A 23,655-nucleotide genomic window follows, 5' to 3' on the forward strand; every position below is an offset into this window, starting at 1 on the left:
CCGAATATTAAATTTCATGAATGAATAAAATTAATAGCGAAAGAGCTTGTAATAATTTAAGAATATGGCCAAAGTTAAAGTTTGTTTGCGTAGGTAATTGGATAGGCTGGTAGTTAGGCAGCGTTCATACAGAGCGAGTAGCCTCGCAAATCAATTGCTACGTAAAGCCGTTCGGTCTATGTCGACAAGGTTCAGTCGAAAAAAACGCTTGTGATGTCATTTTTATTGTCTGAGCCACGTCCACACAAAACGAGCTCCTTGAGCAGCAATTGTTTCGCGATCCTACTTGCTTTGTGGGGACCCGCCTGATTTTAAATGCTCATAATCCTAGTAGAAGAGAGTTAGTGACAATCACGGCTTAAGAATTTAGGCAAGTTCAATTTAGACTTAAGATCCTAACTCCTAAGCTGGTGAAAGTTTGTTAAGTTCTCAATACATAATGGATAACAACTAATAGGGTCTTTTGGGTCAGTTTAGTAATTAGGGCACAAAGGGAGCTCTTATATTATGTTGCAAGAATATCATCTTTCATAAAATACTAATAAATAATAATAATTCTTTCATTTATATTTACAACAAATTCTACACTAATTTTTATAAGGATAGATATTTAATACAATTAACAATTTATGACTTACGAATTAATATTTTAAAGGCACGAGAACTAAAGCCGTCAAGACAAGATAATATATTAAATGATATATAGTATACAATTTCATAGTTATCGGAGCTTTCTTATACATATATACAATAACTTAAATTGCTCGCTCAGTGTGAACGCGCCCTAAAACTCGAAATATGTTGGTTTACGGGTCACACTTTTGGGGCTTAAATACTCATTGAGTATCTTTCAGTATCTTTCATCACCGTTTTCTTTGATAATGTAATCTTAATTTAATTTTCACGTAGAAGCGTTTCTATCCTATGATTTATTAATTTTGCTTGTTATGAATAGGCAATTGAAGACAGAATCGAACATCGCAGGAACTACATGTATATTATTAGAATTACAATAAAACGCCCTTATTTATTTGTATCTAATATGCAAGTGAAATATTTTAAACTGGAAAAAAGGTTTTATTTACATTTATTCAAAAATTATATGCCAAAAAGACTTTTAATTATAAATTAATTCGACTGGTAAACAACGCTTTAATCCATCCATTATCAAAATTACATAACATTAGCAAAGATTAAAACACCATCCCAAATGATTTTGTCCAATCAATTTATATTACAATCCCGTTAATCTTCACGAAAGCACTCAAAAAACCGTTAAACTTTCATTCTATCCGATTCTATCCGTTTCGCGAACAATGAAAATTGTCACGTTCGAAAGAAAAATCCTCTCTGACGTTGATGTACGACCAATAATGGGCTTTAGATCGCTCTGAACTCCTTTTTGAGTAAACAAAGGCACTATTTCAATCCTTTTAGAGCAATTCATTCGGTTACCGTTTCATTCGGATGTTAAGTTGTGAAATGACAGTTCGTTCTAAATTCATTGCCGCCATCTTGTCGACTTTTTGTTTTTACTGTCTGTGGACAGCTGAATGATAGCATAATCTGTGGTGCCTGAAAAATATTTCAGGAATATATTACAACATGCTAGGTAGGTTACCTACCTATATGCTGCGTCGGTTTTCATACATTTTGTAAAATATAAGAAAATTAATAACCATGTGACGGTTACATTGCTTAGAAGTTTAGTAATATATAGTAATATACATTTGAACGGTTTTTAGATCTTATTTATGTCAAGCGTGTATACCTATTACCAAAGAAATGATAATGGAATAAATGTTTTGTTAGCTAAATGCCAATAACACATACCTACCTACTATACAATTATATAATAATATCACAAAGATGAATTATATATAAATAGGTACAATATAATATATTACATGTGGGAATAGGATAAAATATTAAGATGTATTTCATGATTACTAGTTTTATTTTTAGTCTGTGTTTTTCTATTATTTAATCTGTGGACATGTTATCTGTAGACTGTAGATTTTTGGTTGTCTATGACTTGACTTTGTGTGTTTTTTGGTACGATGTAATGGAGGTTGGTTGGAATGTATTTTTGATATGTAACCGGTGTCTGGGAAATAAATCGATTGGGCGAATTTGGCTTTTCATTTACACCATCCCCACATAATTTGGGGGCTCGTCCGGGATACGGGATGGTGGAATAAAGAAAAAACAGACGAAGACTATGATGCCGGTGATTTAACCTGATTAAGAATTTACGAATTACGAACGAAGACTAAGATTTAAAGAAGCTTATGATTATACGATTACGACTTGAAGACTATAAAACTTTTTATTTACGTTATTCAACATGCCGCCGAAACGAGTAAAAGATGATGATGATTGTGGTGAACCATCGCCGCGTATTTCCTTCAATGACTTAGAGAAATCAATGACGCCATTTTCGGGTGATGATGCCTATGGCATCGAAACATTCGTAAAAGATTTTGAAGATATTTCCTCTTTAATGCAATGGGGCGAAATAGAAAAACTCATATTTTCGAAGCGGCTTCTCGCGGGAACCGCCAAGCTATTTTTACGTTCACTAAGTGGGACCACCACGTGGGATACACTTAAGTCTGAGCTCCGTGAGGAATTTGGTAAGAAGTTGAACAGTGCAACTGTTCACAAGAGACTTTCAACTCGCCGGATGAAGATGAATGAGACTCATCAGCAATATTTTTTACATATGAAGGAACTTGCAGTACTTGGGAATGTTGAAGATGAAGCCCTGATGGAATATGTCATCGACGGTATTAAAGACAGTGAGTCCAACAAAAATATTTTATATGGCGCTTGTAACATAAAAGAATTCAGAAAGAAATTAGACATTTATTCAGAAATTAAGAAAAAATCATATTCACCTAATAAGATTCAAAGTAATTCAGTATCAAAGTCCATTGGCATGAAAATTCAAAAAACACTACGAGTAAAGAGATGTTTCAATTGTGGAGATTTAGATCATGAGTCGCCTAATTGTACTAAAGGCATTAAATGTTTTAAATGCAACTTGTTTGGCCATAAATCAACTGAATGTTCTAAAAGTATAAAAAAGAGTTTGGAAATTATGTCAACTAAAAATAATATTGATGTGAGACCTTTCAAGAAGCTGAAAATAAATAATATTGATGTAGAAGCCCTGATTGATACCGGAAGCGATGCTAATTTAATAATTATGTCTTATTTTAGGAAGATTCAAGGTGAAAAATTGTTATCTTATAGTTCAGGAACAACAGAAACTTTAACTGGAATAGCTGAAAAGGAAATTTATACAAAAGGATCTTTCACAGCAAAAATTGAAATTGATGATTGTTATTTTGAAACTTTATTTTATGTTGTTGATGATAGCGCTATCCCTGTCAACATTATATTAGGAAATCCTGTACTGAAAGAAGTAGAAATCAATTTTAAATCTGGAACTATCACTGCAACCAGAATATTACACCTTACAATGCTAGAGAATGAAAATGAAGATATCACAAATATTGAAAACAAAGAATATAAGAATAAAATACAGAATATTATAAAAGAATATAACCCCAAAAGATGTACTAAAGAATCAAATGTAAAACTTAAAATATTATTAACCGATGATGTACCAGTTTATCAGATTCCACGACGATTGTCACCTTTGGAGCTCAACATTGTTGACAAACAGATTAAAGAATGGCTTGATGAAGGAATAATAAAAACAAGTAAGTCTGATTATGCTAGTCCAATTGTGCTTGCAAAAAAGAAGAATGGAATGTTATGGAAGATTAAGGATGGAAATAAATTAATGGTTGTACCTAAGAAAATGCAAAATGAAATTATAAGAAAACATCATGAAAACGGATATTTTGGTTGTGTTAAGACTGAGGAATTAATAAATAGAAATTATTATATGGAGAATTTAAAAGAAAAGATTAAAACAAACATTGATAATTGCGTGGAATGTATACTTAATTCAAATAAAAGAGGAAAGAAGGAAGGATTTCTACATGTAATAGATAAAGGTGATTTACCATTGTCTACTTACCATATTGATCATTTAGGACCGTTGACATCCACCAATAAAAATTATAAATACATTCTTACCGTTGTAGATGGATTCACAAAGTTTACATGGATTTATCCGACAAAGACACTATCCACCAATGAAGTAATAGATAAATTAAATATTCAACAACAGACGTTTGGCTCGCCGCAACGAATCATAAGCGATCGCAACACTTCATTTACATCCAACATGTTTAAAGAATACTGCGAAGAAGAAGGAATTATGCATCATACAATCACAACTGGTCAACCGAGAGGAAATGGTCAAGTTGAGAGAATACATAGAATTATTATTGAAGTTTTAAGCAAATTATCATCAGACGATCCTACAAAATGGTATAAACATATCAGTAAATTGCAAAGATGTTTGAATAACACATATCAGAGAAGTATAAAGATGTCACCTTTCCAACTTTTAACAGGAATCAAAATGAATGATAAAGATGATGATATTTACAATAAAATACAAGAAGAGTTTCAGCAACATTTTTACAACGACCGTGAAGAACTAAGAAGGATGGCGAAAGCAAATATTCAGAATATACAGGATGAAAACATTAAAAATTATAATAAAAGGAGAAAGAAGTCAAACAATTACGAAGTAGGTGATTTAGTAGCGATTAAAAGGACACAATTTGTACAAGGTTATAAACTTTATCCAAAATACCTCGGCCCGTATGAAGTTATTGAGAAGAAGAGAAATGAACGATATAATTTAAGGAAGATAGGTCAGGGTGAAGGCCCTCTGAGAACCTCAAGCTCAGCTGACATGATGAAGCCATGGGTAGCGACTGTTGACTCATCTGGGACAGATGATTCTGCAGGATGACCGTGTGGGAATAGGATAAAATATTAAGATGTATTTCATGATTACTAGTTTTATTTTTAGTCTGTGTTTTTCTATTATTTAATCTGTGGACATGTTATCTGTAGACTGTAGATTTTTGGTTGTCTATGACTTGACTTTGTGTGTTTTTTGGTACGATGTAATGGAGGTTGGTTGGAATGTATTTTTGATATGTAACCGGTGTCTGGGAAATAAATCGATTGGGCGAATTTGGCTTTTCATTTACACCATCCCCACATACATATTGCAAAAATAGAGATTATATGAGAAATTTTCATCTAATAAAACAAAGTCGGTCCTTTCACTCATATGTGATATTTTCCAGACAATCGTGTCCGACCTTGAAGAAAATGTATATCTATACGATATTACGAGTAAATAGCAATAAAGAATCTATTTTTATTATATACGTATTTGTATATCAAATTTTATAAAATAGGGCTCTAAATTTTATATAATACCGAAGTACATGTATAACGTATCTTTATTAATTTTATCTTATACTTAAATCGATTATAATTGTCCTTTAAGTTTCCAAAGACCCTTTATCATAGACAAAATGTATGATATATAAAAATTATAGTAGAGCCATTTTAATAGGCAACATTTGACAGTTCAACAAAATTCAACAACGTAACCTAGTAACGACGACATAGAATAACATGATATTTCGTTTTGTTAGAACTGCACATTTGCTTAACTTTTTTCAATTACGATTACATATTTTTAATAATGATGACCGATACAAGTTATTTTAAAGATTTCATTTTACTGATAAACCATACTAAACATAATAAACAATTTCTGAATTGAAGAACTGACGTCGCTACAATTTTGTGTCAACAAACCTTTTTTCTTTTTAAATACTAGAGACGTTACTCTAAAAATCGAAATCTGACATCTAGAATCGAATGCATTGATTACTTGTGAATAAAAATCATCACAAATTTATAAATTCGATTGACAAATGTTTCAAATCCGTATCGATTAATTCACTTTAATCGATGTTTTTAAGCAGGTTACCTCTCTTCGTAGATAAAATTGATAGACGTCAAATGTTGCCTATTAAATTGGCTCGACTATAGGCAAACACATTCCTTAACCATGTCCTGTTATTCGCGTATCTGTATTTATGAGTTCTAACTAAAATTCTCGAGGAAACTTGTTATTGTATTTGAATGACTTGTAGTTTGGATAATGAAAACGGGTACTGTACAAAAAATCCTTGACTGGGGTCACTAATCTATCAGCATAAATGAAAATGAATCGCCAAATATTTTGCTAGACGAAAACGTCAGAAATCCCAATTTTATGTAACCGGAATACGAAATTTATTTTTAGAAATGTTTGATAGAAGAGTAAAGAAAGGTTGCCTTTGACAGCATGAAATCCATTTATTATAAATATAATCTATTTTTCTTTTTGCTGTTTATTTAAAATTCTTCTAATTCCATAAGTTCAAAAGTGCCGCATCCACGCCGCATCCGACATGTTATTTAGATTAACAAACCTCTTTGTAACCTTTCCTGTTTTAAAACGAACCCTACGCTGAACCTTTTCTCTTTTACTTCTACGACCTTAGGGCATCATAAAGATTCATAGCCAACCAAAACAGCAGTCAACGACCGGCTTACGTAAGCTTTTATGCGCTTTGGCCCTATGAGGTGCTTTTGATACTCATATACGCTAATACGAAGTATTTGTAGCTATCTATGGGCTATGTGAATGCGTAATGTTTTATCGTCTGTATGAATTTTTGTTGGATTTCATTTACTTTTATTTTGGATTTGTGTAGAGTGCGTTTTATATTTATCAGTAAATGTCTTATGGTTTTTAGGTTGGAGTTTTATGTGAACAAGGTTTTTCAAATTTTGAAAAAGAGTTATATAAATAAGTAAAGATTATTAAACAATATTTTCTGTTTTAACAAAATTATGTGTAAAAATGTACAAAGACAGCCTCGTGTTCATAAAAAATATTATAATAACTCATGTTAAAATCGATATTAACGTATTTGCAAATGTTTTTTGTTTATTTCCATATTTGTACGACTCTAAAGAATAACATGAAATACAAAAGCTACAAAATACGATATCTCTTGAATAGAAATGTTTTGATCCGTTTTTTAGAGAACACAAAAATAATACCAAAGCCTTTTCAATATGAAAGCGTCTGCTTTTTTTGAACAGACCTGGAAAATCTCTATTACCTTCCCGTTATGTGCGATAAGTCTTTATATTTTTTTTACTTTCTATCTTTTTATATTATCTATTTCTGTATCTCACTTCGCTTGTAAATGTGTAGTGAACATTTTTTTCATAAAATACGAATTACTTATAAATTTAGTTTACCTAATATTAGCTGTGCCCTTGGGCAAACTCAAGATATTAGGTATGTGTATTGAGTTGTTCGTATAGTTTCCTAGTTCTACACTTGTAGATATATTATTCCTCTATAAATCATGGATGTCTTGTTTATCAAAAACATTGACGATTTCTAAAAAATTGGCGTCACCTACAATGTTACATCAAATTTCGTGTATAAAATCTTATCATCTCCCACATTACTTCAAATCGTGACTTGACCGAAGCCTCTAGAATATTCTAGATGTTATTAATTGTGGAATATTCGATGATATTGATTATAACCGCACATTTGATATTCAGCCAGCCGCAGCTGGCTCGCGGGACCCATTTCCTATTCATGTGATTCGAACTTGCATTGTACAATATGAGTTTTGTGTTTTGCTATTGGTTCTGACTGTGGTGTTTGATTTTGTCTGAATGTTTTGTAGTTATAGAATTAAGAATTGGGGGCATTTTAATGTTTTTTTTAATCCTGCCAGTTGCAGTCGTACTATTTGTAACTGTAAATTCCTTGCATGAATTAACATAGGTTGGTATACGCGTCGTTGTTTCTATTCATTGTTAAAAAGAGATTTGGCATGAAATAATTTTAAGTCTAATGTTAAATTTGGTAGATGTATTTTCAGTTTCTAAGCTAATATACGATGTGGTACTTAACGGGAGTGTTTTTGTGGCCACTTTTCTCAAGCCTTTTTCGCCCGCCACCCGGCGACAACGCTCCAAGACGTCATAAAAGATTAATGAATTCTTTGTATAATTGTTCTTTATGCGGGTAAAACTAAGCTTGAATTTATCGGATTAAAATTGTAAGCGAGAAGGGGTTCTCGAGTAAAACTCCGGGTGTTTTAATTGTTATCGGAGCAATTTGAAGAGGTTGCGAAAAATTGTTGTGAAACTTTAAAACTGTAGTGCACGTAAATTATAGTGAGAGGAGTTTTATAGCGATTTTGTTGGTACTTTTTGTAATCCTTTTGTTTTGTACTCGATACGGATCAGGCAGGATGGAATTACTTATATTGTGATATTTCTTTTTAAATTGATACGCATAATTAGTGACTAAAATCAATTTATTCAGAATTAATGATAAAGACATGCGTCGTCTTGCTTTGCATCTCTATTTTTCAGATATCCGACTATCACTTTAGTGCCCTGTATTCAAATAAAGGAAAAAGTTTCATTTTTTATTATTTATTTTTACTATGTTTCATAAAAAAATCTGAGTTCATAAAAAAATCATTACTATGTTAAATCTACGTTACGTTAAATTTATTGGTTATCGGAATGAAAAATAGGTTAGCAACAATTTATTTAGTTAGAAGGTTAGGTTAGAACCATTATCACTATAAAACAAAGTCGTTTTCTCTGTCCCTATGCCCCTTTGTATGCTTAAATCTTTAAAACTACGCAACGGATTTTGATGCGGTTTTTTTTAATAGATAGAGTGATTCAAGAAGAGAAGGTTCTAGTAAATAATTTATTAGGTTTTAGACAAAGCGGGCGAAGCCGCGGGTGGTAAGCTAGTTGTATGTAAAATATGAATGAACGAAAGACTCCTTTACTGAAAACCAGTAGCATTTTATTTAAAAGATTCATTCTTAACTCTTCCGAGCTTTTTGACGTTCATATTTTCCATTTATCCTTATATAACGAGTATCTTAGTGCCGCTGTATTTCGTGAGTATACGCGCTATTTGTTCGCAACATAAAACTTTCTGGGAGACTTCTCTTGATAGATGACTGGGATTTTCTTACATTTCGCAATATTTCCAAGTAAAACAGCAATTTGTATACAAAAGTGTATGAGCTTGTATCATAATTATTAGCGTTTCGATATCTTTTGGCCGGATTAGGGTTTTAGTAAAGAGTAACGATAGTAGATTGTGTTACATAATCCCACTACAAAAACGATGTACTATAATAAAGTACATTAAAGTGAAACTTTTAGTGTAGCGCATGTCGCGTGACGCACGATACGTACGATAATTATCGTACAAATACGTTAATTTTTAGTTAAATGTCTATAGTGTGAAAAAAAGTTTCACTTTTACCGTGGTTTCATAAAACCACACAACATTTTTTGTTCTTATTCTTAGTGCAAAAGTGATGAGAAAAAAAGTAATGCCAATACTTATAGATAAAAATTCATATACGACTATTAGTAGTCTGCGTCTTGCCCTCGGCCTCGACGTTGGAGGATCTTAGAGAATCTTGATAGATAATATATTAATTTTAAACCATTTGGTAACGGTCTATTTACATACTTAAATCGATTGAAATAGACCAGAAAAAAGAAATAAAAATCTGAACGAATATCCTGATTACATAGAAGGTAAGCTTTATTGAAAACTTTACAAATTATAAACCTTCCTCTTGAATTATTCTATCTATTGAAAAAAAAAACGCTTCAAATTCTGTAATGTAGTTTTAAAAGATTTAAGCATACATACATACTATGTACCTAGTGATAATAGGTTTTTCGATAAAATCCTTATACTGATGTATCTATTCTCATTCTTTCCCTTCATCCATTCAGTCTTTGGCATAAAACTTCTCCAATTTCCGTGAGCTTTGTGAGTTGTTTATTTGGATTCTTTAGCCAGTTGTAATTTCGTGTAATTCGTCTTCTGTAAGTATTTGTTTAATCTCATCCTATTATAAGGGTCTGATATATGTTATAGTGTATAAGACCCTCGTATATTAATACTTTATATACAAACTATCAAGTACAGAAACACTACTTATGTTATTTCTCTATATCTTAGACAATTGTTTTTCCACAAATTAATATTTATTTATAATGTAAAATACTGCTTTTCTTTTTATCCCATACTATTTTGGGATTCATTAGTTTTATGCTATGATTGCTTCTTAAGGAAACGCATTTGCTCGCATTTGAGCTGCAATTCATACTTATAAAATACAAAATTGACAATTTTAGGGTTTTTTAAGTCGGGTAAATTTAGGAAGCTAGAGACTAATATAGGCTACATAAGGGCTAAATTATACTCTGATCAAATATATCATTACCATGGGAATACGATCATACGAGCCAAGCTTCTAGCAGCAAGCTAGTTAATGATATTAAAAAAATACAAAGCTTTTGAGTGGCTAGCACGTTAATAATGTTTATCTAAGTTGTGGGTCAGCTCATTGTTGTAAAGGACGAGTATTGGTCTGGATTGGATAGCTCTTTCGTACTCGTAAATATCGGCTTGTCAACGTCCTGGGTTCGGGCCAAAGGAATAGCACGATTAAAGAAATATACGCGTTTCTTAGTCTCGGTAGAAATTGGACGATTGTAGGGATCTTGTGTAAGACGTTATTTAGCTGTAGGAGCGTTGTTATTGTGCAAGAAATGTTTTGAGTTTTGAGTAGATTTTCGAATTGGTTGTTCGTGTATTTTTGGGCAAGTTTTATGCCTTTCTGATAAATAAGTATTGTAATTTTAGATGAAGTAGGTTTGTATTGTACAATAGCATTTAATTTTGATACAAGTTATTTTATAGGATAACTGATTTGTGAGGTTTTTTAGCTTTGAACTTAATTTGAATAGTGAAAGAGTTACTTGAGTTTTTGTATTTCCTTTAGAATCTGTACTTTTCATACTCTATCAAAATTGTGTTATATAATGTAATGGTGGCCAGATCTAAAGAAAAAAGAAATCAAGTAAAATAAATGAGTTGTTTAATTTACAAGGCGATGTATTCAAGATTCTATTACTTTTACAAAAATAAAATTGACGTCAATAGGTCCCTAAAATAAATGCCGTATTTATCTATTTTTTTATAGAAATGTATAGTCACATTCACAATCCCATGCAAGTTGCAACTAAAAGCTGGCAAGTCGTTTTAAATAAAATACGAACGAGCTCCAAGAATATAATGCTGGAAAGGAAATCGCGAACCGCGTTTCCAAGCAATTTAAAACGTTAGTTAGAGCATCCTTTGATCCAAGACTGACATACATCATCTGCATATTCAGGATTTAGCCTGCGCTCATTTTACTTGTAAAAACTAAAAACCTTGCTTGTTCGCTTTTGAAGTACGTAGGTTCCGTATTAGGTCTTTTGGAGGAGCAATTTGGCAATGATCGTGACAGTTAATAGAAGTGAAATGACTGGTTGGTACCTTAGCACTATCACTACATAGTATAGAACAAAGTCGCTTTATTTGTCAGTTTTTCCCTATATCCCTATGTATGCTTTATTAATCTTTAAAACTACGCAACGGATTACGATGCGTTTTTTTGAATAGATAGCGTGGTCCTCGAGGAAGGTTTAAGTATATAATTTAATAGGTTTTAGACAATGCGGGTGAAGCCGCGGGTGGTAAGCTTGTTAGAGATATATCGAATGTATGAACAAACAATGGCTTTAATTAAAGATAATATTGCATATGAGCGGCTACATATCGTGTTATGTTGCCGATTCCATGTAAACAAGTTTCAGATAACAACAATCGCGTTACTATCTAAATATGTAATAACTAATAAGTAAATGTGTACATAGCGGGTTTTTTAATTAAAACGCAGTGGGGTGATGTATAACAATTTTGTGATATTAAATTCTTACATGATGAGGTTCCTTTTGGACAAAGCAGGATCAAGAACAGGAAGATATTACATTTTTCTCCGGAAGATTATCTTTTCATAAACGAATTTTAATATGATTTGGTATCCCGGTAAAATGTATGCTGTACATGTTTTATTTTCTAATAAATTAATCGTGTTTAATATCCAATAAATCGCTTTCCTATCCGATCCGATTCCGATTGGTAATTTATATTTAATTTTTTAAACAACGTTTTCGTCAAAAGTAAAATTGCTACTTTCAAAACTGCCAATTATTATCAGTATGATTCTAATATAACTCTGTTTATACTAACTTGAATATCTTCTTCAATATCAATCAATAAACTTGCCTACTCTCCTACTTCTCAGCTCTCCTTTGCTTTTTGGTTGTCTGGAAGAAATCGCTCATGAGCGATATGATTGCATACTGTACCTTAAACTCTTGTGCTGATTTTTATTGTCTTTCTGTCAACTTCATCTGTGTGTACCTACAATAAAGTGTTTTTATTTATTATTTATTTAAACTTGATTATATAAAAGCTAATTAAGCCGCCGTATAAATAATTTAATATCGTTATGCTAAGACGTTATTACCGAGACAATTAAGACAATGTTGTAAAAATTAACTAAAAATAAAACTCGTAGACTACGCATAAGCCAAGAAGCCTTATTATTATAATATGACGTCTTCTGTATAATATGACTTAAAGGTTAAGCCTCTATGATAAAGAAGGTATACATTATCCGTGCGTATATTTCGCCAAATCACGACTTTACGTTTTCGTATCGAAATGCGAATTTTTTCTTACCGGATTTGCTGAAGACGTATCTTTAGGATTAAATGCGTCCAAATATGTTATTTTACTTATTAATGTGTACTACTAAAAAAAAAAAATATACCGGCTGAATTGAGAACAGCCTCCTTTTTTTGAAGTCGCTCAAAAATAACTTGAAATAGTATAACAATTAAATATGATTTACATAATCATCTTTTTTTCCGTTGTCTATTTGTTACCAAAAGGACATGGTTTTAAAAAGCGCAACTCAATTTCTATAAGCTCGTTATAATAAAATACGAAATATTCACGTTTAGCTTAAAATACATTCGAATTCTACTTTCTTCAAGTCGGTTAAAACAAAATGCATTACATCACATCTTTAAAAGAAAACTCAAGGAAAACTCCTATTAAGTGTTCGCAAGTGCTCGAACGCTGTCAACAGACGACATGCACGTCGGAATATGTCAAAGCAACGTCTAGAATGTTCCACGGTTTGTTGGAAATAAATATTCTGTATTTCACTTGTAAATAGGAAATTGCTTGCCGTCGCTTATGATTGAAGCCTTCAATTCAATAACGATGTATTTATGTACATTTATCATTTATACATTATTATTTATTATTGCAATAAAGATAATTATAAGTAAATAATACTAATGTTATTGAATACTTATCAATGTAGCATACATTATTTTACAAATTTAATTTTGAACAAGTAGGTAGGTACTTAGTTTACATGAGAGTCGTTTTTATATGTAGGTAATTGTTGGATTAAATAAAGTGAACCAATTATTTATACAATACTGAACGAATATATATATAATATATTGAATCTGAGAAATTATTGATGCATATGTAGGTGCTGTGCTGACGCAGGATTTTCGGCCGCGTCGCACAGTCACATAGCGTCGCCCCTCAGTTGTCCCATAGCTCGCGCCACCGACCCACGTTTTGTAGTTAGTGAATATAAATAATATATTTTCGTGTAATTTAGAAGAAATATAAAATTTAATTGGCCGCTATCTTTAATTTCATCTCCCTACACACAGCTACACTAAATTGGTGACCCCGACGTGATCTCGACCGGCGTGATATATCGACGTGAGTGTGTAGTAGGGAGAATAAATATTCAAAATTAATATATATATATATATATATACGGACAACTGAGGGGCGACGCTATGTGACTGTGCGACGCGGCCGAAAATCCTGCGTCAGCACAGCACCTACACATATATACATTTAAAGGAAATCTGGCAAATGTCCAATCGAATTATGCGGATGGTGATCAATTTATCGTATATGACTGCAGTTCAGTAGTTTTTATACAGACGCAATTTTCACAAGTTTAATTATAATACTTTAAAACGATAGTTAATCGCAAGCGTAATTTTGAATTATAAAGCTTAGTTTTCAACAATTCTATATGCCCAAAGATAATATTCGATAGTATAACTGGGCATTTGATTCCTTAACTTTCCATACTAATTTTAAATATTGCAGGGTATCAAATATGCAGGTGTTAATAGAATTACTCATTTCACGCCTATCAAAACTTTAGGTGTTAAGCAATATTATATTAGTAAAGACGTAATTGAATCGAATTATTAAAATCAATTTATTGTGAGTTCTAGTTATAAGAAAACGATTTTAGAATGGATATACCTATTTAATAATAAATGAGATTTCAGGACGTAAATAACCTTCTTTTCGAAAACAAAGTAATTTATTTATCGATGACATATCTACTGAGAAAAACCATCGTTAATTACCTCATATGTATAGCATAGTTGCTCAAGGTGAGAAATCCGGGTAAATTCTCACCTTCTTTATCCCCACACCATTTCCCAATAGACGTAAATTAAATTTTTTCTTTAAGACATTAATTGATGATAAAAAAGTACCTATTTTCTAAATATATCACACTCTTTGACACTGGCCTAAGACAAAACACGGGCAATTATTTATGACAGTTATACTCATAATTGCACCAGAAGCAAGACAAATTGTAAACGCCAGCGTTTCTCAGTGTCACATATCGTATAATCCGCTTACACAGCAACACTATCCCATAAATGATCCGCACACAGCTGTTCCGGGAAGCTGTATAATTCTCCTGTAATATGAAATAAATGTATGCAGTATTAATATTTTTAATCAATTAACTAATCTGCGCTTATTTCTTAGTGAGATCAATAATTTTAATGTGGATGAGAGAACATTTTCTAACAATCAATCATTTTACCTAATCAACCACCAAATCATAATAAAAATGTGTTCTGACTACAATTAAAAAAGTATAATAAATCGATTCGATTCTTCTTTTGCGTACTTGATTTGCAAATAAACATGTATACCTATGTGTATAGCAAATCAAGTACGTACGTATATGTAACATGACTATTTTTTTTCGGCAAAATCGAAAGGTCCATACGTGAACTATCAATAAATCTTCTGAATTTTGAATAATGCAATTGATATAGTGAAACACAAACAGTATGGTTAAATCGTCGCCAAACTCGCTTTGCAAAATGAAACTAAATTTATCGTTGTTTACAAATCAACAAATATTAATGGTGTATTTGATTGTTTGATCCGTAAACTGGATATACTGAAAACAATATAAATGTTGAAAGCATTATTATTTGTAGTATTTATGCCGTATTATAGTTGGATAATATTTGGGCTCTTTGGCAAATTATATCAATTATCACTTGGGAATAGATTGAAATTATAGGCTTACTATGTATAGGTTAAATTTAAAGAGTACATAGCGTGTTTTGTTCTTCAAAAGCTTTTATTGCAAGTTGGTCAAGTGAATGTTGAAGATTAATTTGCAATTAAATCTTGTAAATAAAAATAAAAGGGTTAATAACCGGTTATATTAAGCCGGCTACTCACGTGCCTGCAGCGGGGGCAATATTGGAATTGCACCCTTAATTGTCCCTTATTTGTGATGTGTATAGACAAGGAGGGCAATTTTTAAATTGGCCTCTTTGGCTTTTTAAAAGCCGGCTACTCAAGTGAGTAGCCCGCTTTACCTTATGGATATTAGCCATTCGCATTCAAAAATTACGCTATAACGAAAGTTCTCTCAAAACATAAACATCTATTAAGACATTAACCGTTTCGTGAAACGTAACAGCTAAATAAAAATGGAGCTAGTGATAAAAATTAAACGTTTGCAGAAAATTTACGAGGGGTCACGTGACGGGTGCGAGCAGCTGGTTTTAATGTACTTCATTTTATATTATTATGTTTTATTTAAATACGAAAATATGTAATTGCGTCTGGGTATAAGCGTCATTAGTTTTGCGTTTGATAAAACTAATTGAAAAAAAATTCAATTTATTTATCACCTGACTTCAGCTACTTCTACTAATCCAAACAATAATCTATCTACGTGTGATAATTCAATTCTGATCCTCGCTGTCGTTTTTGTGTAAAAGGGCAATAAGTAAACTAAATATAATAGACAATATAGTAGACAATAGTTATAGAATTGGATTTAATAAATATTAGGCATGTTTTTAAACAGCTAACTAACTTGTAGCAGCTATTTTAAATATCTATTCATAAGAATATAAATCTGCATTTCGTGAAAACATAATTCTTTCAACTGCTTTAGTGAAAAACTTCTCGTCAGAATTTTCTCATTTCCTTCGTATTTCTAATATTCTGAGGTTTTTCTTTAGGCAAATATATTGCTTATAAATGGAGTTTGATTATAAAAAAAAGTTCTGTTTTGACTCAAGAACAGCGGAAGTGATTTTAAGTATTTTTAGTTACTTGAACTCGTCTCCGTTGGAATAAGAATACTAAAAACTGATAAATTTGTGAGAAAAAAATAACTACCCAGGCGGAGCCGGGGCTAACAGCTAGTACCTTATAAGTAAGTTTAATCAAATTGTATGAGAATCGATGATTACTCAACTTGCGTGCAGGTAGCTCTTCAATCTTGTTATTCTAAATACTTGATGTGATCATCGCGAAATGCTAATGCGCTTACGAATAACTATAATGTTGCTATGTCAAGGTCACTTTCACGAAGGATATTTTATTTTTATTTATTATATAACTAACTTTCCGGCCGCGGCTTCGCCCACTTTGTCTAACCTAATAGAAATATATATATATCTACTAAAACCTTCCTCTTGCGATTCAAGATAGCTTTTAAAACAACCGAATCAAAATCCGTTGCGTAGTTTCAAAGATAAAGCATACATAGGGACAGAGAAAGCGACTTTATTTTATACTATTGTATGTAGGTATTGAAATTATTCAATAAACAGTTGAAGTATTTAATAAGGATTGTCTACTAATGATCATAATGGATTGCATAAAATAGGGTTTTTGAACTTATTAATAACACATAAATAGGATTAATTGATGAACCTATAAGCTATTACGCTAATGACATGAAAATTTTACATTACATTAATGATCCATCCATTTTTAACAAATTATGACGTACTGCTGGAAAATATACGGCGCTTACACCAGATCGTTGGTGCTATAACGAGTGTTACATATATTCCTTTATTAGAGTAATATAACCACATGCATTAAACAATTTAACGCTACAGAGATCACTCAAAGCCCTCTGTGGAAAGGTATAACGTATATTTGAAATACACCCGCATACAGTCGATCAACAAATGTGTTCATAATTCAAATGTTTGATGTCGCAATAACTCATTCACTTTATATGTTTGCTAAGTGGGTTCAGTTCTATAAATGTATTGTTTGCCTGTTAACTACGGGTAGCTAGAACGGTTTATGTGGACTTGAATGTTAAATAAAGAGTTTGCCGTATTGAGCACATGGGATGATAATGATAACTTTTTTGCGTTGCGTAGTAATTATTATATACAACAATTCTCAATACACATATTTTTTTAACTTACCTACCTACTAGTTAAGGCCGTCCCCAAATACGGGCTAAACTGTTCAGGCGTTGATGAATTTGAAATATTTAAATTTTATTTCGTTAATATCTGTATTTTCATTTTCAGTATTGTTGTAGATTTTTTCATATTTAATTTTTATTTCTTTGTTTTCAGGTGAGCATCTTGAGTTGTTCGAAGTGTGAGTAACCGTTTCATTTAATATAACCAGGAAAGATGTGTATCAAGTTTCATTGAAGGACATACAAATAGAAAAAGTTTCGCTGAAAACTTACATATTATACCAGAAACTGTTACTTTTCTATAACGATATTCTTGTATTTCGCCAATCGAAATATAATTGTATTTTTATCCGTCCTAAGTATGTAGCTTTAACGAATATTGGGGATTAAGTTGGGATTGTGGGATAAGGGTTAGTGGGATAGACCTTCATGTAGTTTAGGACGGTCACTTTCATTTCGTAGTAATGTTAGATTATTTCGTATTGACAAAATTAAAGGGTACAGTTAGTTCATCTAAAATACTACGTTGTTAAATCACCTTTTATTATTTATATATTATACTTCAGTAGGTAATTTCGATTTATTAAATCATGTAAATATTTTACATTGTGCAAGTAGAGCGTTACCTACAAATATATATTCAGAATATATTTATCCATTTATTTATTTATTCATAATTATCACATGCCATTACAGGTTATTTTTCTCAATGAGACCCGGGATTCAAATCTAGCAAACTAAAACTAATATAGTAGCATAGTCTTTTATATTGCGCCGTAATACACGTTAAAATTCTCTTGCGAGATAACTTCAAGTTTCAATATATTTTTATTAATACACAGGTAGATTTAATATCTATATTACTACACGGGGACCAGTCTAACTGTCCATACGTCAATTCCACGAAGTTTTTATCTTGATGACGTCCGACTATAAGTACATGTAAGAGGTTAGTAAACAGGGAACTAAAGTGCTTTCAGTCATATCAATATAATGTCCACGGAGATAAAACGTTTTAGCTGTAATTGTAGTTTGAAACGTTTCTTTTTTACTTTTTATTACGGTCAATGGACAAGAGAATAGTCTAGAGAATCGTAAAGATATTTGAAAATCAATTTAACTTTGTATATGTTATGAAGGAACTTTCTTCTTTACTTTACGTGAGTTTTTGCATTTAGAAATAATAATAATAAAAAAAACTAATTTCGGGACAAAAAACATCGATTTATTCATTATATTATTATTTAACACGCAGTTCCTAACGCTTTACTGCGATCTTTCACGTTAGTCTGGCCGTGATCACGCTCAATATACCTTTACTTTAAAAAAATAGTTATCAAAAGGAAGGTGAAAGTTTTAATAAAGCTTTTAAACAACACTTATATTATTTTCATCTTTGTTTACATTTCTTAGCAAATCCTTGTCTGTTATTTATTAATTATCGAACTGCAGTGTAAGGATTATGATTTCAGTCTGTATTTGCTCTACTGTCAATGGCATCTACGCTACAGATACCAATTTATTATGTAGCTTCAATTTAATTCGTGTAGGTGAGTACTAGTCATGGTTAAGTTCTAAATGAAAATAAAATGTCGTTTTGTTTCAATATTTCTAGTCGCTATTCCAAATTGCACGAGCTATTGCTTATATTTTTCAGAGCTTTAAGTAGCTTTATCGAATACGTGAACTTTTCGAGCGGACAGTACTTCAGACTCACAACAATCGATTATTATTCGATGACAATATAAAATAATTCATTGTACAGCAAACAAAAGGATTTTTTTTTTCATTTACAAAAGGACATGTATTGTTCATGTTTTTAGAAACAAATTTCATTGAACCCAAGATGTGTCATGTGACGCCTTTGTGACGCCCATACATGTTTCATTCAATAAAACGTAGACTGTCTCGTAGGAGGGAAACCTCACGATTATTGGGTTTCATTTTGATTAAAATATCGTTCAATATAGTTAAAATAAGAGTAGATAGAATATATTTTACTAAGGTATACTAGAATTAGTGGCTTTCTTTAATTTTAAACACTTTAAAAAGTAGGTAAGCTGTTCGTGGCTGGGTTTCATTTATTTTCATTATAAATTTCATTATTATCAGAGGTGGTGTCGTGAAACCGTAATATGAAAATAGATAGATAGAGTACCTATAGTTACTTTTGCATATATACCAACAATATAAAGGTAATGTTAATATTAAAATTTACAATTTGATTATTGTTTAATTAACATTTTAAATTGTCGTTGGTAATGATATCCAATACTATGATAGCGTTCAATTTAACTTGATATTTTACCAATTTATTATTTATTTTATCAATATTTTCGATTCGAAACACAATTAGCCATATTTATTTAATTAATTATTGACTGGAAATGATTTTATTAATCCATTGTTAATCATGCATACCTACGCATATTTATTTCCCTTAATAAACCCAATTACAAAACTGCATATCAATTCGAATACCTACACTTTGTACATATTATAGTCATCTGTTAATGTCAGATTTCCTACTTAATTATTAATTATTTGGTTTGCGCAAAGTAACCAATCAATTTCTTATTAAATTGGCACCAAAGAACGTGTACAGACTAAAATTGAATCTTACCATGTTAGAAATAAACCGTAAAACGTGTTGAAATAGCGTATTTTTGAGAAAAATATAAAAATGTCTAATATCGGAGTAATTTTTGAAGCGGAAATCGAGATGTATGGTCGAATGGAGGTTGGGAATTGCTCCGCCACATGTTACGGACTGTTTCGTTGTAGCTTAGGTTGGATTGTGACAAATTTGTCGACTAATATCGGGTATAAGATTACCACGACGGAGAAAATATATTTTCTTATAAAAAGTAAAATTTCACGAATATTTGTTTAATTTATTAAAGTTTATACTTTATTCGGGTAATATCATCGGTATTTCTTCTGTGTTTTGTCTAGAAGTCTAATATAATGCAGATTTGACGTGACCAGTTTCCATTCTACAATGTCCCTATGGCTAATGACTATTAATAGATAGGTATCTACCCAAATTCATAAATATTTGATCAAAATCTATTTCAAGATCAAATTACATCCCTGAATTTTATTTAACATACTCAAATATGATATTAAAGCCCTTCAACGCAATATTTTTAAATCTCACAAATATATAGCACTAGCGGTCCGCCCCGGCTTCGCCCGTGTTACATTTTTACGTTTTCTCTCCATAAGAACCATCCTCGTACTTCAAGAAATGTAATAAAAAAAGAATTAACGAAATCGGTTCAGTTATTCTCGAGTTATGCGCTTACCAACACATTTTGCGATTCATTTTTATATATAAGATTAACGCATTTAAAAAGATTCATAAAATTGACCTCGATTTATAGGATCTACAATGACACGGTTTGCCCATCAAGTGACACTGTAGCGTTATCCAAATATTTAATCAAACAGAAATTTGAAATTAATTTAGCTCACACGCGCCGTTGTTGCTAAAATGAAATACCGGAATTTTCCCATCTATTGACGTTTAATTTACATGCAGAATATAGCTACAAATTACAATACAATTCATTTTTATTCACCAGTATGAATTAATTTGGGTTTGATATGTATTTGTTTTGTGGGAGGAATATTTTTTACAATTGTGTTGTTTTGTAAGTATTGTATTGTATGAATATTGACTTGTTGTTTAAATTTTAATAAATTCATTAAGATGGACACGATATGTAAACCAAGGCGTTATTATATGAAATCTTTTGTAGCTTTTACCGCTTAGATTACAAAATGATTCGGAAAGCAGTTTCTACGGAAAATAACCGGCAAGAAACTTCATAGTTGCTCTTTTAACTGCTATGGTAATAAACATTTGTTTGTACTGTACAGCTATTGCTTCTTTATTGTATGTCGAAGGGTTAGGAGCGACCGACGGCATTTATATAAAAAAATAAATGTACAGTACTCCAAAATTAATAATACGCATGCAGATCTTCGCTAATTATCGTATTTCCAGAAACACCCGAATCACGCCGAATCATTGAATCGTAAGTGCCCTAAACAATGCACTTGCATCTGTTCAGTTCAGTATCATGACAGTTGCCGAACAGTGACGAATTTTTCTATGCGCATTATCAGTTTGGGAGTACTGTACTTGCATTACCTACAGTTTCGATGTTAAAATTATATTAGATTTAATAAGCGTGGTTCAGAATAAAAATTCTTTTCGTTTTATTTTTCGTTCATTCAATATAATGTACTTAATTCAGAAATGAAGTTTGCCAATTCATTTAACAAAGCCCACGTCTTGCCAAAATAAATATAAATTGAGGTTATTTTCAGGCTCTGCCGCCAATATGACGTCACAGACTTAAGAAAAAGATCCGCAATGTTTGCCACAGATTATCCTACTTCTAGATTCTAGAATTTTCTTCTATTAAGCTTGGACGTTAATGAATCACTATTGATATATTATTGAAATTTGAAGTAATCAAATCCTACTAATTATAAATGTGAGAGTGTTTTTTTGGAAACGTTCTTATTTATATTTGTTGTTAATCAGAAACCCCAAGTTAAAAATTCAGTATTTTTTTACATTCTATCTATATAAACTTCATCTTCTTTACAAACTTCTTCCTCTTTGCTCTAAAGAAATAGAATACTTACTTTTTTAATTGTATAAAATAAAAGTTAAACATGATTAATAGTAACAAAGAAAACCCGTGAATCGTCCACACGGAACGATTCCAAAGTAATCGGAAACGTGCCAAAATCAAACTTCATGTTATTAAATCAGAGAATCAAGAAATTTAAATATTAAAATATTCCATTCGCAAATTTTCCCCTGTGACACCTGAAGGCTCTTTATCGTAACTTTCTACTTCATTAAGTATTCAGCACCAAAAACGTTATTAAGTTTTCATTTAACATCTTTAAAAGGATGTGTGCTTGTGTTTGAGATGTTCAGTCAATAGCACATTTCCACTGAATAGATTCAGATTATGATAATAGTGACGTCAGACCTTATTTGGAAGTATGGATACACGTAGCTTACACGATGTAGGCTGAGCAAGAAGAAAAGAAAAGAAAAACCTTATATTAATAACTAACTGTGCCCGCAGTGCTCCGCTCCTGTTGATCTTGACGTGATGATATATCCTTCCTGGCCTATAGCCTTCCTCGATAAATGGGCTATCTAACACCGAAAGCAAATTGAACCAGTAGTTCCTGAGATTAGAACGTTCAACAACAAACAAACTCTTCAGCTTTATTATATTAGTATAGATTGTTATAGAAAAATTCATAAATCCTGTAAGATATAAAATATTCCATTCCACAATCTACTGTTTAATACAAGACTGAATTTGCTACTAAATGGCTAAATATGATTTCAGAGACTGAAGAAATTAAATTCGTAGGCTAGCCGCACACACGCAATAATATTGTCAATAATTTACGTATTGTCAATAATATTGATCGTTTGCTATCCATATTGATGTATTGATCAATATTATTGTGGATTTCCGGAAATCCTGAAATATTTTCGTCAATATCGGGGGGAGGCAGGGAAATTGACAATAATATTGTCGTGTGCAGAGTGTGCGTCAATATTTTAGTTGAGAGTAAGATTTCAGGGCAGACGGACACTAGAAAATACTCAAGGAAGTATAGCTGCCAATGAAAAAGAACATTTATGACATTTAAATGGTTTAGTTGAGGTTTTTTCATCATCCACTTTTTTATCCATCTTTTTTTTTGAATGCCTCGTTTTACTGAATAAAGTCAATAAAACAATCAATGCAATAGCTTTTTTCTTTTTATCCATTTTGAAAACAGTGCACACTGATCGAGATGCTGCGGATGAATGAGTCGTTTTCAATTACGAAAAATTGGCAATAATATTGTATAATGTGCGGTACCATTATATTGTTCAATATAGTCAACAATAATATTGATCAATAATATTGCGTGTGTGCGGCTAGCCTTATAATGTTTCAATCTCTTTAACTTGCCCGAGTCAATAGGTTACCCATGTTTGAACAAATCGGCGCCTTGAAAGGAGGTAAAGATGGTCCCTATTGTTCCGTGCCATCGGATGTTTTATTGGTTCATGAAT

General features: G+C 31.6%; 2 protein-coding genes across 2 annotated transcripts in view; both read left to right on the forward strand.

Annotated features, from left to right (window-relative positions):
* Nucleotides 1-23,655, forward strand: part of LOC123697767 (beta-1,4-N-acetylgalactosaminyltransferase bre-4) — a 137,817-nt gene that overhangs the window by 59,790 nt on the left and 54,372 nt on the right. The window lies entirely within an intron of this gene.
* On the forward strand, nt 1,957-3,356 carry LOC123697768. Its single transcript, XM_045644305.1, has 2 exons — nt 1,957-2,801; nt 3,226-3,356. The coding sequence occupies exons 1-2, from the start codon at nt 2,348-2,350 to the stop codon at nt 3,279-3,281; spliced, it is 510 nt and encodes a 169-aa protein (XP_045500261.1). The 5' UTR covers nt 1,957-2,347; the 3' UTR covers nt 3,282-3,356.

The sequence above is a fragment of the Colias croceus genome, chromosome 15, assembly GCF_905220415.1.
Source record: "Colias croceus chromosome 15, ilColCroc2.1".
Taxonomy (NCBI): domain Eukaryota; kingdom Metazoa; phylum Arthropoda; class Insecta; order Lepidoptera; family Pieridae; genus Colias; species Colias croceus.